Here is a 13,519-nt window from a genome sequence, read left to right on the forward strand (position 1 = left end):
CTTTTGTTAGTGGGTGGCTTTATTTCTGACTGTATTTCTTTGTTTAACTTGTGCTCCCATTATTCTTTTTGGAAATCGTGTACATATACAAATAGATAACACAGGAAGTTGAACAGACAAAACCATTGAAAGGCTCACTTGCCAACAGGCACTCTCTTTAGAGAGGGGGAAATTCAATACAGATGTCTGAGATCCGAAGTGAACCCGTCAGAGCTCTTGGGCCGTGTTAGTTCCTCCCAATCCTATTGGTGGAGTAAGACTGTTCTGCACTGTCATCAGTACTGTCTGCACGACTAGGTCTTCCCTATGGACATCACTGTGCTACAGCCAGGAGTCAGAGAAATATGAGAAAAGGTCTTTCATCTTAAAAGCATGTTTTCTAAATGTTCCTAGTCTTCGTGCTTCACCACATTCCTCAGATGTCAGTGTAACTTCCCATATCCTAACCCCGCAATCGGGTGGCAAATCTCTCAACGCTCCTCCATGGATTGCTTTCTCGTGAGTTGAGAAAATAACAAGCTACAGAGTAATGACTTAACAAGCAACAGGGTAATGGATTCAACATGGACGTGTATGTGTTGAGTGTGTGTGTGCATGCGTGGGTGTATGTGTGTGTGCATGCATGCGTGCGTGAGTGTGTATATGCTGTGTGTGTGAGTGGGTGTAGGTGTGTGTGTGTGTGTGTTTGACAGAACATGTGTCTTGTCTATTGTTTGTAACTCTTCATACCCCAGAGTAAGAACACTCAGATCTAACTGCAGTTTGTTTGAAAGCCGCCCCGCTGATTAATAGGGCACTCTGTAAATAGCTTGTAGCCTTGAGATCCTTAGAGAGTCAAGTCTTCCAGAGCACCAGTGCTTGGTGCGTCATTGTGTGACAGGGACGGCCTGTGGGGTGTCAGTGGGGGTGCAGGGTGTGTTCCATCACATCCAGCTGCTGGCCTCCCAAAGAGCCATATGTGTGTGTGTGTTCATTGTGTGTTGGGGCATTGAATGTGTGTAAGATTGAGTTTTAGACACATTTAGGCAGCTGCAAGTGTGGTGGTTGATGTTTGCGTCGGTTTGACTATATGTTCAAGAGTCTGTGCATCTGTTCATGTGGCCAGCCCCTCAGCTGTTTCCAGACTCTCTGATGAGGAGGTGCTCAGCACCTTCACCATAACACTGGCAAACTGTTGCCCTGTTCCCACACTACATGCTTTTCTGTGTCGCACTGGGTGGAGTTTGGACCTCTCAACAGTCAATGCACCTGTGAAACATGTATTGGCAAAAGAAAAAACATTTACATGGAAAGATGACTTTGTCAATGAATAAGCCTACCTGCAATCAAACTGGAATTGCCTTTGGTGAGGGTTTTGCAGAGTTGTCATTGACTTATTGTGTTCCATGGTTTTAACTATGTATTTACTCTCACACTCTGACAAGTTCTAACAAGAGAACAAAAATGTGCATTGCTCCTTTCACAATGATCCCCGATTGCCTGCAGCAACAGCTCAACGTACCACTGCACCTTCTCTGGGAAAATACTCTCAGGTGCATTCCTTCATTGGATGGCAAACAGGTGTTTTTCTTCTGAAGCTTAAATTCAGATAGTGTCAGTCCTTCAAATGGTAGATTAAGTTTTGTTGATATTTCAAATATGGATATCCCACTTTATGTAAAGATATGTACATTCTTTATTCAATATTGGGATATGTAAGGAATAGTCTTTTATGTCTTTATTTTCGAAGACTCAACCTTTCAGTGTCCCAACAGCAGGCCACAGGGAGAGAGCTGGGGAATGAAGAGGGTACAGAATTGAGGGGTTAGATCAAGATGCTTACTGAGAGAATCTGCTGTTTCCTGTCCCCGGGTACTAACTGGGCTTATTTTTCCCAGAGTTGGACGCCCCTCCTCCCAAATCCCACAAGCCTCCGTGTGAGGCAATGCCCAGAAGGGAGAGAGAGGGAGAGGAGAAGGCTTAGGCGCCATCCGTTCTTCCACCTCTCCCCCACTCTGTGCTTCTCACTGGCACCAAGTCCTCAGCAACACATGTCTCTGATCAAGTGCAGCCTGCGTCATCAGTTAGTAAACTCCAGGCTCCAGGAAAACCAACAGAGAGCACATTCATCCCCGGCGACCCTGTGACTGAGTGTGTGATTCATTACTCTTTAATATGCACTCCATTCCCCCCAACCACTCGACCACCTCTCCAATCCAGCCCTCTGGCAGCTCCAGAGCCTGATCACATCCATCATTAGACATACTTGTGGTGGCACTGTTATTGGCCTTGCTGTTTACCTCAAGCAGTGGTTGTCGATGGCCTAGTTGCAGATGGAGAGGAATTAATCTGTTGCATCTTTACTTCTGAGTTAAGACGTGCTCCAGCTCACCACTGGCTAATGGCAAACAGAGGAATGGGGACTGTTTTCCATGGCATATAAAATCCAGCATGTTCCAACTACAAGACAAGCACAATGTAGCAATATCTTATAATAAGTAAAGAGTACTGATTGTCTTGGAACTGAGAGTGAGATGTTTGTTAATATAAATAAACTTAGAGAATGATGAGGGGGTAATGAATTAGGCAAAAAGGTTTGTTTCTATCAAAACATTTCCCTTTCTGTCAGTTCTTTAAAATATCATCATAAATACTGCAGTGGGGCTCTTTCCATCTCCACTTGCAACTTGCTTGACTTAGTTCATTCCACATGTTGTACTTTCCTGCATTGCAACGTGTTGAAATAATGACAGAACCCTTGAGATATTACGGAGAGAGGGGCTGTAGCAGGGAAACACAGACATGGGCAAGCTCCTGAAGGACTGTCATGAAAAGGTCTGTAGCTACTGAGGTTTCAGTATGGGGCTGCAATGGTGGGTTGTCCTTGGAGAGCTGGCCCCAGGCAGACCGTGTCACAGGCGCAGGATGAGTCCTGTTTATGGGAGGCTGACAGCTCCTTCCTGTATCCCAGGCCCTGAGCCTTGGCTTCTGCTGCACTGAAGGCTAGTGTCTCCCTCTTCTATGACTGAATCAGCCCGAGAGCAGGCATGGGTGGGACAGGGCTGGGGGGATGGGACATGGTGTAGTGGCAGTAGGCAGTGAAGGTTAGCAGCAGCACTTGAGCTGCCTGGCCTCTAGCTAGCCTGCTTTTTCAGGGTAAAGTAGGCCAATGTAAACTCCTACTTCCTGTCGGTCTGTCTCAGAGGGGGTGAGATGATCCTCCTGTGAAGAAGGAGTGCTGCAGCTCTGCAGGGATATTTCACTGTTAACACACATGCAGTATATACATAAATAGATATACAGCAACAACAAAAAACAGGTAGAGAGAGAGAGGGAAGAGAGAGAGTCTGAGAAAGAGAGAGTCTGAGAAAGAGAGGTATACACAAACACAGTGGGGTTCTGGAATGTTAAACACATGCTTTATGGCATAAATAGCAGCCACTTTTGGTAAATTACAGTGAGTGCTCTGGCACTGGGAAGCCAGCAGCAGGAAAAAGTTCTCAGATTTCACATTGAGGCTTTCCACTCTCCCAAAGGAACAAGTGGAGGAGTCATGTTTTCATTTCTTCAAAAATACATATACAAATACATTCAGTAACTCGCAGTTCTATTAAAGATTATGAACTAGTGGCTTGCCTTCAAAACTGGACCATATCATTTTTGTGGCAGAAGTCAAAAAGTATTTCAGACTGTGATTAATACAATGGTAGAGTGAGTCAAGAAAAGAGGCTAGATCAGAGTTGACTCGGACTAAAGGTTAGTCACATTGACATTATATGCAAAGTTACTTCATAGTTACTACCCATCCTTATGGGCATGCTAACAATATTTATTGAAAAATTATTTTTATACAGAAGGAAGCATTTTGTTCCAACACATCCTGTCAAGGACACAATAGTAAAATAAAAACATAGCTTACAGCAGTTTTTCGAACTGCACAACCACAAGTCCGGTATTCCTTAGACTAACAACATTAGATGCTTTATCTGAAGCTGTGCCCTTATTTCCCTGGCTAAAAGTGAAATAGTTTTGAAAATGTGCGGCTGGAGCAGGCAGAGACTCAGTGGAACAGCTTACCTCATCCCAGGCCCACACACCCTCATCCCTTCTCAATGACTAGACCTGCAAAGTCAAGGAGCCATGGGAACTGGCTGGGCAGACTCTGACTCACTGTCTAGGCTACAGTAAGCTGGAAGGGGTCTCAGAGTTACAGTCCTCCAAGCTGAACAGGAATAGGAAACCTGGGCCATGGTTAAATCAAGTTCATGTCAATTTGCCAACTACAATGCCTGCTCCAGACAAGAATCTAAAATTAACTTCATTGATCTTCATGATGACACCTCAATGTGCACCCTCAATTTCTCTCATACACACACACAAACAGCTGCAATGTTTGCACAGCAGTTAGGAGAGCTGTATAGCCAGTGGAGCCGTTAGGCAGGTGCCCTTGTCCATCCCTCAGTGTGTTCACCTGCACACCTGCCCTCCACTAAACAGTCTTCTGGTCACTCTCCATCAAAGCCCAACCCACACAACACATGTTGACAGATAGTTTAGTCAAACATTCATTGGAAGCCATGTGTTAACTATGCAATTTTTGTTTTGCCATTTGCGTGTTACATTCTGAACGTCTTCAGAATCTTTTTGAAGTTCATAATATAACATTTCATTTGTGAGGAGAGATCTTTAAATTCCTTAAATTAGACAGGATAGTGTGGTCTACATAGTGCAGACTAAACAATTCCAACCAAGACTTTTTTATAAACATATAAATTAGTTTATTGAATGCAAATTCATCTGCTATGAAATACATGAAATAGAAGAGAGAAGACAAACTCAGTACAAAATGAAATCCAACTACATTAAATCTGGACATTGCACGGTAAAAAACCACATAAAACATTTAGGAACTTTGAAAATTATTTTCTGTAGTCAGTTTTGTGGTCAGACCTACAGACAACCAAGTCTGTGATGATGTAAACATTTCAGACATGTTATTTGATCCCAGCCATTAACCATTTCTGAATGTTTGATGCTTGATAGTTTTAATACTGAAAATAGATGTTTTAAAAACACAACAACTACCAACTGAGGTAAGAAGGCACATCTTTTGTTTAAACATAATACATTTAAAAAAACTAGTTCATATGTTACAAATTGGCATTTAAATCAGATTCCTGCCATTTTACAGGAACTATGAACACTGTGGTAACCTAGAGTGCATGGATACAATTATCATCCAAAATATCTACAGCAATGTGTAGGAGCACAGTCTCAATGACAAAATTGCTTTTCCAATCTCTGAAAGACATCAGATTAAAAAGGGACTTGTTGTCGTCAAAACAGAGGTTTAAATCAAATCTACCAGAGAAAAGCCCACAGAGAGACCAACTGACGCTATCCTTTTGTTTTGACTTGCTTCCTCTTTTCTTAACTAACTATGGCTGGTTGAAGTCACCTGTTATCAGCCCAGTGAAGGTCAGGGCCATTGCACCTGTTAGCACCTTGTCGCTCCGCACCATAGTATGGGGACAGCTGTGTGTGTGTGTACGTTTGTGTCATGCTGAGGGATGTGACCCACCCACGCACCCCTACCTCTCTGCAGCTGTGTCTGGGCTGTGATCCTGAGCTTGCCGGCACCGAGGCAGAAACAGAACAGACTTAGGGGAGCACCAGCTCCACTAACCCCCTTGAGCCCACAGTATTTTTGGTCTTTGAAAAAAATAAAAAAATAAATCTGAACTAGGTCAAGGGATGGATTACACAGTTCTGCTTGAAAAAGGATGGGTTTGGATTAGGTTATCTGTTCCTCTTCTGTTCAAAATGGACTACAAGCAGAGTAAGGAGAAGGCTGTTCAGGGGGAGAAGTCTCCCACCGAGTCACGTCCATGGTGTCTGCAGGCAGACTAAAGCAGGCTCCTGTTGTCTTGTTGTCTAAAGGCTGGTTCGGTATACACTCCACCCACCCTTCCAACAACCCTCCCATGGTCCCCATGGGTTCCTCCTGCCTCTGCCAGGCCCTCATGCTGTGGAGGAGCAGCAACCAGAGACACTGTGCTTCTGAAGGAGGGACATGCGGCTGAAGGTGCGAGAGCACACGCCACACTGGTACTTCTTCACCTCGGCGTGAGTCTGGAGGTGTGCACGCAGGTTGGAGCGGTCAGCAAATGCCCGGTTACAATGTGGGCAGGAAAATGGACGCTCCCCTAAGAAGGAAATGAGAGCACACATTAGAAGCACATCACAGGACACTCTTGTGACCATTGCCCTGCGTCTTTGTATAAGGTCTTTTGAATCGCAAAATGTGTGAAACGATTACCCTCTCAGGCTTCAACAGGGGCTCATTGACACCTCATTGTATAATTCTCAACTTGTTTGAAAGTTAATGAAGATCAGGCTAGCAGGACTGGGGCCACTTGAATTAGCATGATTAAATCAGTGGTGAGTAATGAGATTAGCACTCCAGCAGGTTGCTGCTGGTGGCCAGATTGATGGAGTGGTGCTTCCAAGATCTCTGACTCTTTCATCACAATGTTATCCAATTCTGTTGACACACTACAGATAAGATAGGTTGAAGACAAGTCATTGTTGTTGCAATGTACAACACAATGAGTAATAATTAAAACAAGTCCCAAAGCTTCTCTTTGTGATTAAGTATTTGTGTTCCACTGCACTGCTAGTGTTGAGATGAACATACTAGGTGTAATGGATGTTTTGGCCTGCACAATCCTACCAAACTATGATGACAGTTACTACAGACGACTTCAACAAAGAAAATTAAATGCATATTAGGTACAGTGCCCCATAATTCATTGTATTTCTACTTTTGAAAAGGAATCACAAGGGGTTTACCAAAAACATCTACTTTATTTGGAGGCAGGAAATGCTCTAGGAGGTCTTACCTGTGTGTGTGCGGATATGACCGCGCAGCAGCCAGGGTCTGGAGAAGGCCTTTCCACATGTGGTGCAAACACAGGGCAAAGTATGTGAGCGAATGTGCATCTTCAATGCCCCCAGGCTGGTGTACTCTTTAGGGCAGTGCTTGCAAAAGAAAGCAGGCCTGGCTGCAGTGACAGGGGCCTCTCTCTCCTCTTTGGCAGGGCCTCCATGGCTCTTGGCGCTGTTACGTTTGGGTCTCTGAGGGGGATGATAGCTGTCTTCTGGCTCGGGGCTGGGGGGGTCAGATGTTCGGCCTTCGTCTTCCTCCCCACTGCTGCTGGCACTGCTGCTGAGACTGGAGGGGGAGCTGAGGTCCAGGGGCCCAGGGGTGGGGGAGGGCTCTGTAGGGGACTTGGGGAGGTATAGGGTTGGAAGAAAGCTCATATCCCATACCAGTCCTGTTGTGTAGCAGGTGGAAGTTGATTCATTGTCTGCTGATGCAAGTTCACCTAGAGGGAACCTATCCAATAAGGCAACTGTAAACAATGAAGGGTTTGATTAGATCAAGTCAATAATAAACACAGCAAAAGCCAAATTAAGGGCAAAGCCAAAAGGTTTTATGGTAAACGTTTTTACTTTGCAACATAACTACACCTGACAAACCTGTCTGCAGTATGTTCTTGTAAAATTCCCTTCCATTTGTCTACATGCACAAAAGCATTAAAACTCAAACCAAGCAATTTCATGGAGCGTTTCCTCCCACGTATTCACAAGTGGTTGCATGAATGGTAGCACTGTATAGTTGCAGTTACGAGGAACGTGTTGTAGCTATAACTTGTGGACTAGATGTAATCTGAAAACTATGGTCAAGGTAAGGACAGTAAAACAAAGTGTGTTTCAATAAGAGATCCTCATTGTTGTAAAGAATATTACATTTCACTGCTCACATCAACCCTAACATAATTGATAAAACAGGTGGCCTACATTGTTTTACGCAATTATATTAGAATGTAAAATGTAACAATGGTTTGAAAAGGCTACTTACCATTTTGACACTCCAGTTCACTGTAGTTTGGTTTTTTATTAGCGAAATACTTTTTAACCAAGAAAGATCGAGGCATTTTTCTTCTTTGGTATAGTATTGGCTGTGCGTAAAAGTATCCAGCGGTCACAAACTAAACAAAACTTCGTTTTAGATCCTTCTGAAAAGAAAAATATGACAAGTCCACCGTTTCTCTGCTTCTGTCTGCAAAATCACTATGCGACGTTTCCAACATGAGTTAATGAACGCTATTCTACTGAAATACTCTGACACAACCAAGGGGTGTGCACACCCGCAGGGCACACCCCACCTCCTATATCAATGGTGAGAGCACAGGAAAGGATCCAAAGTTAGCTCTCTATAACAAAACAAATGCCTCAGAGTGTTGATATGCCATCTACCACCTTGGTATTTGTAAAGAGACACCAATGCAACTGCATAGTTAAATTGCCCAATCAGACCAATTGAACAGGACAATTGTAATTCCAGAGTTCCGATTTGTGTTACAACTCTCCAATATAGCTGGGCAAAATGTTTTTACTTAGGTTTTTAAAAATGTTGATGTATTTTGGCAGATGGAGAGCTTGAGCTTTCAGAAATAGAAGAGTGGGCACTCTGATAACAGTTGTAAACGTTCAAACTCTCCATTTGTCAATTGGCTGTATCTACAATTGCACCTGGAAATGCAATTGCTTGTTTACTGTGTCAACCACTGTTTTTTTTATGGTAAGAGGGCTGCAAACATCCACAACGCAAACACGTCACTATAGGATTATACAGTATATCATAAAGAAAGACAATATATGACATTAGCATATACTTTGTATTTACACATGGCACACAGTGCACTGATGTGGTTTAGAAGTCAGAATACGACACCACGTGTTATGTTTTGGTAGTGTCATATATAATATTAGGGTGCGCTCTTCGGTTTATTGTGTTCATACTAAAGCCTGTAAACATCAGAACAATCGGTTTAACCATACAAACATTTAATAATTTCACACTATTCTAAATGATGTATATTTCAAATAATAAAAGAATAGAAAGAAGATCTTTGTGTGTGTGTGTGTGTGTGAGAGAGAGAGAGAGAGAGAGAGAGAGAGAGAGAGAGAGAGAGAGAGAGAGTGTGTGTGAGAGAGAGAGAGTTAGAGAAAGAGAGCTAATTGTGACTTTTGCGGATTTGTTTCGCGTGAAACATTTATTTAACCTGTCCCCGCGAAAAAAGATTTAGGAGATATAGCTGTTATCTGCTAGTATGTGTACTGATTGCACATTTAACAATGGCATGTTTTCCTGTCCATGCACCTGCTCTGCACAGGCAGTATTGTTCTATCCAGAGGTAATTTTATCTGCCACTGCCACGTAAACTAAATCCCTCTGGAAAGTCATATTCAAGTGGTCATCCTAGTTTGTGTCCTAATATGCGATTTTCAAATATGGCTCCGCCCTCTTTTTATTTTATTTAAGGGTGGGGGTCGATTTACCATATGCCAAAACCGTTAATGCAGTAATGCACCACCACCCCACCAGACTGCCAAACCCAAAGCGTAAAGCCACATTTAGATCCAACCAAATTTAAAAAGTAACCACAACTGTTTCTCTTAGTTGCAACTGCTTGCAATTGTAAGGTACAGTTTCTTGACTTGACTGTGGCTGTAGTGTAGACTACATTAAATTAACAATGTGAAGAACAATAATGTAGCCTACAGTATTTAGCTACTGTATCCCTTTAACTGCAGGTTCTTGGTTGAATATAGCTGTTGTTATAAAAATAACAAAGTGTATGCTATATTTGATGCACTAGCTATGTATTTGCCCAAATTATGCTGTTTTGGTGTATTTGATCAAATATGAAACAAAAAAATAAATAATATGAACAATTAGCAAATGGGGAAAATGTCGAAGCTCCATAGCCTACTGTACATTTGGTTCAGTAGCATAGGCTACAAAATTTACAGCCGTTGCTACCCCCGTTCTGATTGGCTGAATATCTCGAATGGGTGGGGAAAGAGGTGGTATTACGGTTGCTGTGGTACCGCGATCAGCTGTTTGTTATATTTTGAATTTGTTGTAAAGCCTCCAATGAAGAGCATTACATTTTGTGGAAGGCACTGGTAAGACACGCTCTCACATTCAGATTTGGACTCCTCATAGTGATGATCATTTTGGTTCACAATGCAAATGTTGGTCTTAACATGGCTTGTTAAATAGGAATGAATACGAAAAATAAGCTTTGCTCTAAATCAAGGTAAGAATTCATCGCGTTTTCCTTTCACTCAGACTGTTGAGACAAAAAGGACATTTAAATTACAATGATCCGTTACAACAATGCAAGCTAGTGGTGCTGAAGAAGACTACAATTTCACCCAAGCAATATTGTTTGGATTCAACTGTGTGCTCCCAATTTAGTCTATGTACAGTTGCGACTAGCGAGTTAGCTGTTTTCTCATTATAAACAAGGTTCGTGACCATAAACCTAGCACTATGCCTCTAGTGATGTCACATAACATAACCATAATTTCCTGTCCCTATTTTCTTCAGCTGTGGCAAAGAGTATCCAGAGAATGTCTAATATATACTTAAACAGGCTCTGGAGTATTATATCTGGCTGTGGTGAATGTAGGACTATTGACTGTGACGTCAGTTATTGCATGCAATTGTCCAGGATGTTGTTTTGTTTTTTGAGGCACTCCCCTGACATGCACAGGACAACGAATGATTCATCTCATAAAAATGGTCCTTTCTACTGGCTTGGAAAATGAGTATTTAGGATAAACACAGTACCTATTGACTCAGTGTTTTGCATGTGGTTGGTTTTTACTGTGCAAACTCCACATGTATTATTCATAATCTCTCTCTCTGCAGTACAATTAAGGTACTTTTGTAGGTCAGTAGTTGTGAAGGGAGCATATCTCTAACCCCCAAAAACGCCTACGCAACACTTAGGGTCAGATAGTACATTATGTACCTTCCAATCCAACACTGTTGCCATCAGCTTTAAGAGTAACTTTGAACATCAGATAGAGCTACAGTACATTGCTACAATATTTATACAAACCAAACTAAACCTAAAAAAAAACAATATTACCAGTTTTCCAGTGGAACCCTGAACAAGTGTCTTTAGAATGTACAGCCCTGCAGGAAGAACGATAATGTTACCTACACTGGGAGGAAGATTATTATGGCCTTTCCCCTAGTACACTCATATATAACAGATGGGCCCTGACAAAGGAACACTGCAGGGGGTGCAGTGTGTTGATTGTTCAAAACCCTTACATTTTACTAACTGACCAATCAATGGCCACTGAGGTCAGCGGACTCATGGGTGTATAATTACTATAGGCCTAAAATAAATAAATCACTCAAAGGATTCACAAGGGAGATTTGTGTTTTTAAGTCAAGGACTGAATGTAATTTTTTAAGGATCAAGGATTTTTAAACTGTGAGTCTATGCGGTTTGGAGCAGTTGTGAACATGTATTTTCCCTTCTCTTCATCCAAGTCTTTGTGAGGACTGATATTTACACCAAAAGCCTCTGTTGCTGCATTGAAGTGTGAGGCTCCTGCCAAAACAAAGGAGAGGAGAAAGACTGGAGAGCACAGGCAACAACCCCACACAACTACCATAACCGAGCCCAGACATGTTGAGAAGACTCTCCCACCTGTTCTTTGGAAGAGAGGAGGAGAGCCCGAAGGACCAAAGGACACCAATGCCTGGAGTCATAGATGAGGAGGGGTGGCTTCTGGTCAGCCATCATGGTCTGTATACTAGGGATGCTGTTGCTGCATTCTGCTCTTGGAAATGTAGTCGTTACTGAAAGATATTTCAAGATGCTAATATAGAATGTTTTATTATGTAGAAAGGGTTATTTATGAATAAGAATGAGCGTTGATGATATCGTAATTGTTTTTTTATGCTATGCATGTGTGATCATAATAATCATCCCGATATTTGAGATTACATTGATTCTGATTCTTCAGTGAAATAAGTTTCTGTCTGTGTGGCCGGAAATGTGTTGTAACCCATTGTCATCTTGGGTCACCATAGAAGCCGTCAGCGGCGTGAACACAGTTGAAGATCAGGCTGTGGAGCTGCCTAGCATGTCCGTCTACGCGTGTCAATCCATCCCACATGTCACTGAGGAGCGTGAACCAAGGTTGGAAACTGATGTGAGGTGAGAGAAGCTGACAAGAATGCAAGCATATACTGGAGGCTGAATTAGGGTGTCACCGTCAGCACAATTCCAAAATCAGAATAGAGTTCAGGTTCTGCTTCTTGAAAGCTCTATACCTTTGCATTCTAAACTGTTGTATGTTTATTGCATTTGGCTGTTTACTATCGGGGTGTCTAAATTACTGTTTTAGCCATGCTTACCTGACTCTGATCTCTCCACAGGATGTCAGAACCAGACCTCCCAGTCCAAAGAAGCAGCACCACCAGCCGAGCTGTGCGTGGGTCCGTGTCCCAGGCCTGGCCTTTGGCCAAGGTGACTCACATTGCCCGAGTCCAGAGAGCTCAGGCGCATTCAGAGCGCCGGCATCTTGGACGGAGCGGCATCCAGCGGCAAAACTGTGTCCGCCAGCGTAGCCAGCGTCACTGCCTTCGCTCCCACACTGCCAACCTCCACCAACCAGGCCATCGCAACTTCAGTCACTGAGACAACACTGCCAGGATGGATCAACAACATTCTTAACCATGTTAAAACACTTGCACAAACATTCACACACACGCACACACGTGTGAGCATCTCTCCAACACACACGTTGTAACACACACATATTGTACGCAACTCACTTTGATCTGCAACAATTTCCAGAATATCAAAATAAAGTCATAATCCAGCTAAATTCACTGTTTACTTGTGTAGATAAGCTACCCCAAAGTCTGTATACTCTGTTTTAAAACTCTGTTACTTGTAATTGTTACTTGTTCATTGGCAGCTTTTAAACATACTGTTGACAAAGAATGACGTTGTTGTTAAACTAATGAAATGTGTTAATGTGTTATGCCTATGCAAAATACTAATGATACAACAATCACAGCAGGATAGGTGACAGACAAAAGGTTATATACATACTGTGTGTTGTCAAACTGTCTAACCCTTCTCAACATTTTCATACAGCAATAAAATGGATGGACAACATTTTGTATTTGTCAAATGTTCTTCTTTAGGTTCTTTGGGTGTGCTGATGTGTAACGGACATTGTGAGAATCTTGATATTCAAGTACAATTGAGTTCAATGTATATAGTATATTGTACATTTTTCAGACTTTCAGTCAAAACATTTTCAGTCACATGGTACTGTGGCTTTTCCCCCTAGGGGGCACCCTAGTGCAAAGCTTCAAGTGTATCTTTGATTTAAAATTATGGGTATAGTAAATAACCCTGATTAGTTTTGTTGTTGTGGTGGTAATACACATGTAGAGAGCGTTCCCTTCTAACAATGTATACAAATTGTTATTTTAAGCTCCATGTGAAAAAGGTCCCGTATCAAAATAAATGTTTTGCACTTCCAAAAATAATTTACTGTAACAATGTAATTTGGTTAAAATACACTAATACAATTTCTTCCCATTAATTAAAAAAACTCAAATTATTACTGAATAAACATGTAA

General features: G+C 42.2%; 2 protein-coding genes across 3 annotated transcripts; one reads left to right on the top strand and one right to left on the bottom strand.

Moving 5' to 3' along the window:
- Nucleotides 1-4,847: 4,847 nt before the first annotated feature.
- snai1a (snail family zinc finger 1a) lies at nucleotides 4,848-8,287 on the bottom strand. Its single transcript, XM_062462819.1, has 3 exons — nucleotides 7,904-8,287; nucleotides 6,882-7,394; nucleotides 4,848-6,185 (listed from the first exon to the last, which is right to left on the bottom strand). The coding sequence occupies exons 1-3, from the start codon at nucleotides 7,977-7,979 to the stop codon at nucleotides 6,001-6,003; spliced, it is 774 nt and encodes a 257-aa protein (XP_062318803.1). The 5' UTR covers nucleotides 7,980-8,287; the 3' UTR covers nucleotides 4,848-6,000.
- A 1,620-nt stretch (nucleotides 8,288-9,907) lies between these two features.
- tp53inp2 (tumor protein p53 inducible nuclear protein 2) lies at nucleotides 9,908-13,046 on the top strand. 2 transcript variants are annotated; one of them, XM_062462839.1, is made up of 4 exons: nucleotides 9,908-10,017; nucleotides 11,405-11,661; nucleotides 11,951-12,077; nucleotides 12,299-13,046. In XM_062462839.1, exons 2-4 carry the CDS (start codon nucleotides 11,544-11,546, stop codon nucleotides 12,558-12,560), a joined length of 507 nt encoding a protein of 168 aa, XP_062318823.1. In that variant the 5' UTR covers nucleotides 9,908-10,017; nucleotides 11,405-11,543; the 3' UTR covers nucleotides 12,561-13,046. The 2 variants fall into 2 exon arrangements, with proteins under 2 accessions (XP_062318823.1, XP_062318817.1); XM_062462833.1 differs by having other exon boundaries at nucleotides 10,013-10,151.
- Nucleotides 13,047-13,519: the final 473 nt, after the last annotated feature.

The sequence above is a fragment of the Osmerus eperlanus genome, chromosome 1 (genome assembly GCF_963692335.1).
Source record: "Osmerus eperlanus chromosome 1, fOsmEpe2.1, whole genome shotgun sequence".
NCBI classification, from domain to species: Eukaryota; Metazoa; Chordata; class Actinopteri; order Osmeriformes; family Osmeridae; genus Osmerus; species Osmerus eperlanus.

Coding starts and splice junctions, on each gene's coding strand:
- snai1a (XM_062462819.1), bottom strand. CDS start 7,979: ATGCCTCGATCTTTCTTGGTTAAAAAGTATTTCGCTAATAAAAAACCA. Junction 7,395..7,903: donor TGAACTGGAGTGTCAAAATG/GTAAGTAGCCTT, acceptor CATTGTTTACAG/TTGCCTTATTGGATAGGTTC. Junction 6,186..6,881: donor TCATATCCGCACACACACAG/GTAAGACCTCCT, acceptor TTTCCTTCTTAG/GGGAGCGTCCATTTTCCTGC.
- tp53inp2 (XM_062462839.1), top strand. CDS start 11,544: ATGTTGAGAAGACTCTCCCACCTGTTCTTTGGAAGAGAGGAGGAGAGC. Junction 11,662..11,950: donor GCTTCTGGTCAGCCATCATG/GTCTGTATACTA, acceptor GGGTCACCATAG/AAGCCGTCAGCGGCGTGAAC. Junction 12,078..12,298: donor AGGTTGGAAACTGATGTGAG/GTGAGAGAAGCT, acceptor ATCTCTCCACAG/GATGTCAGAACCAGACCTCC.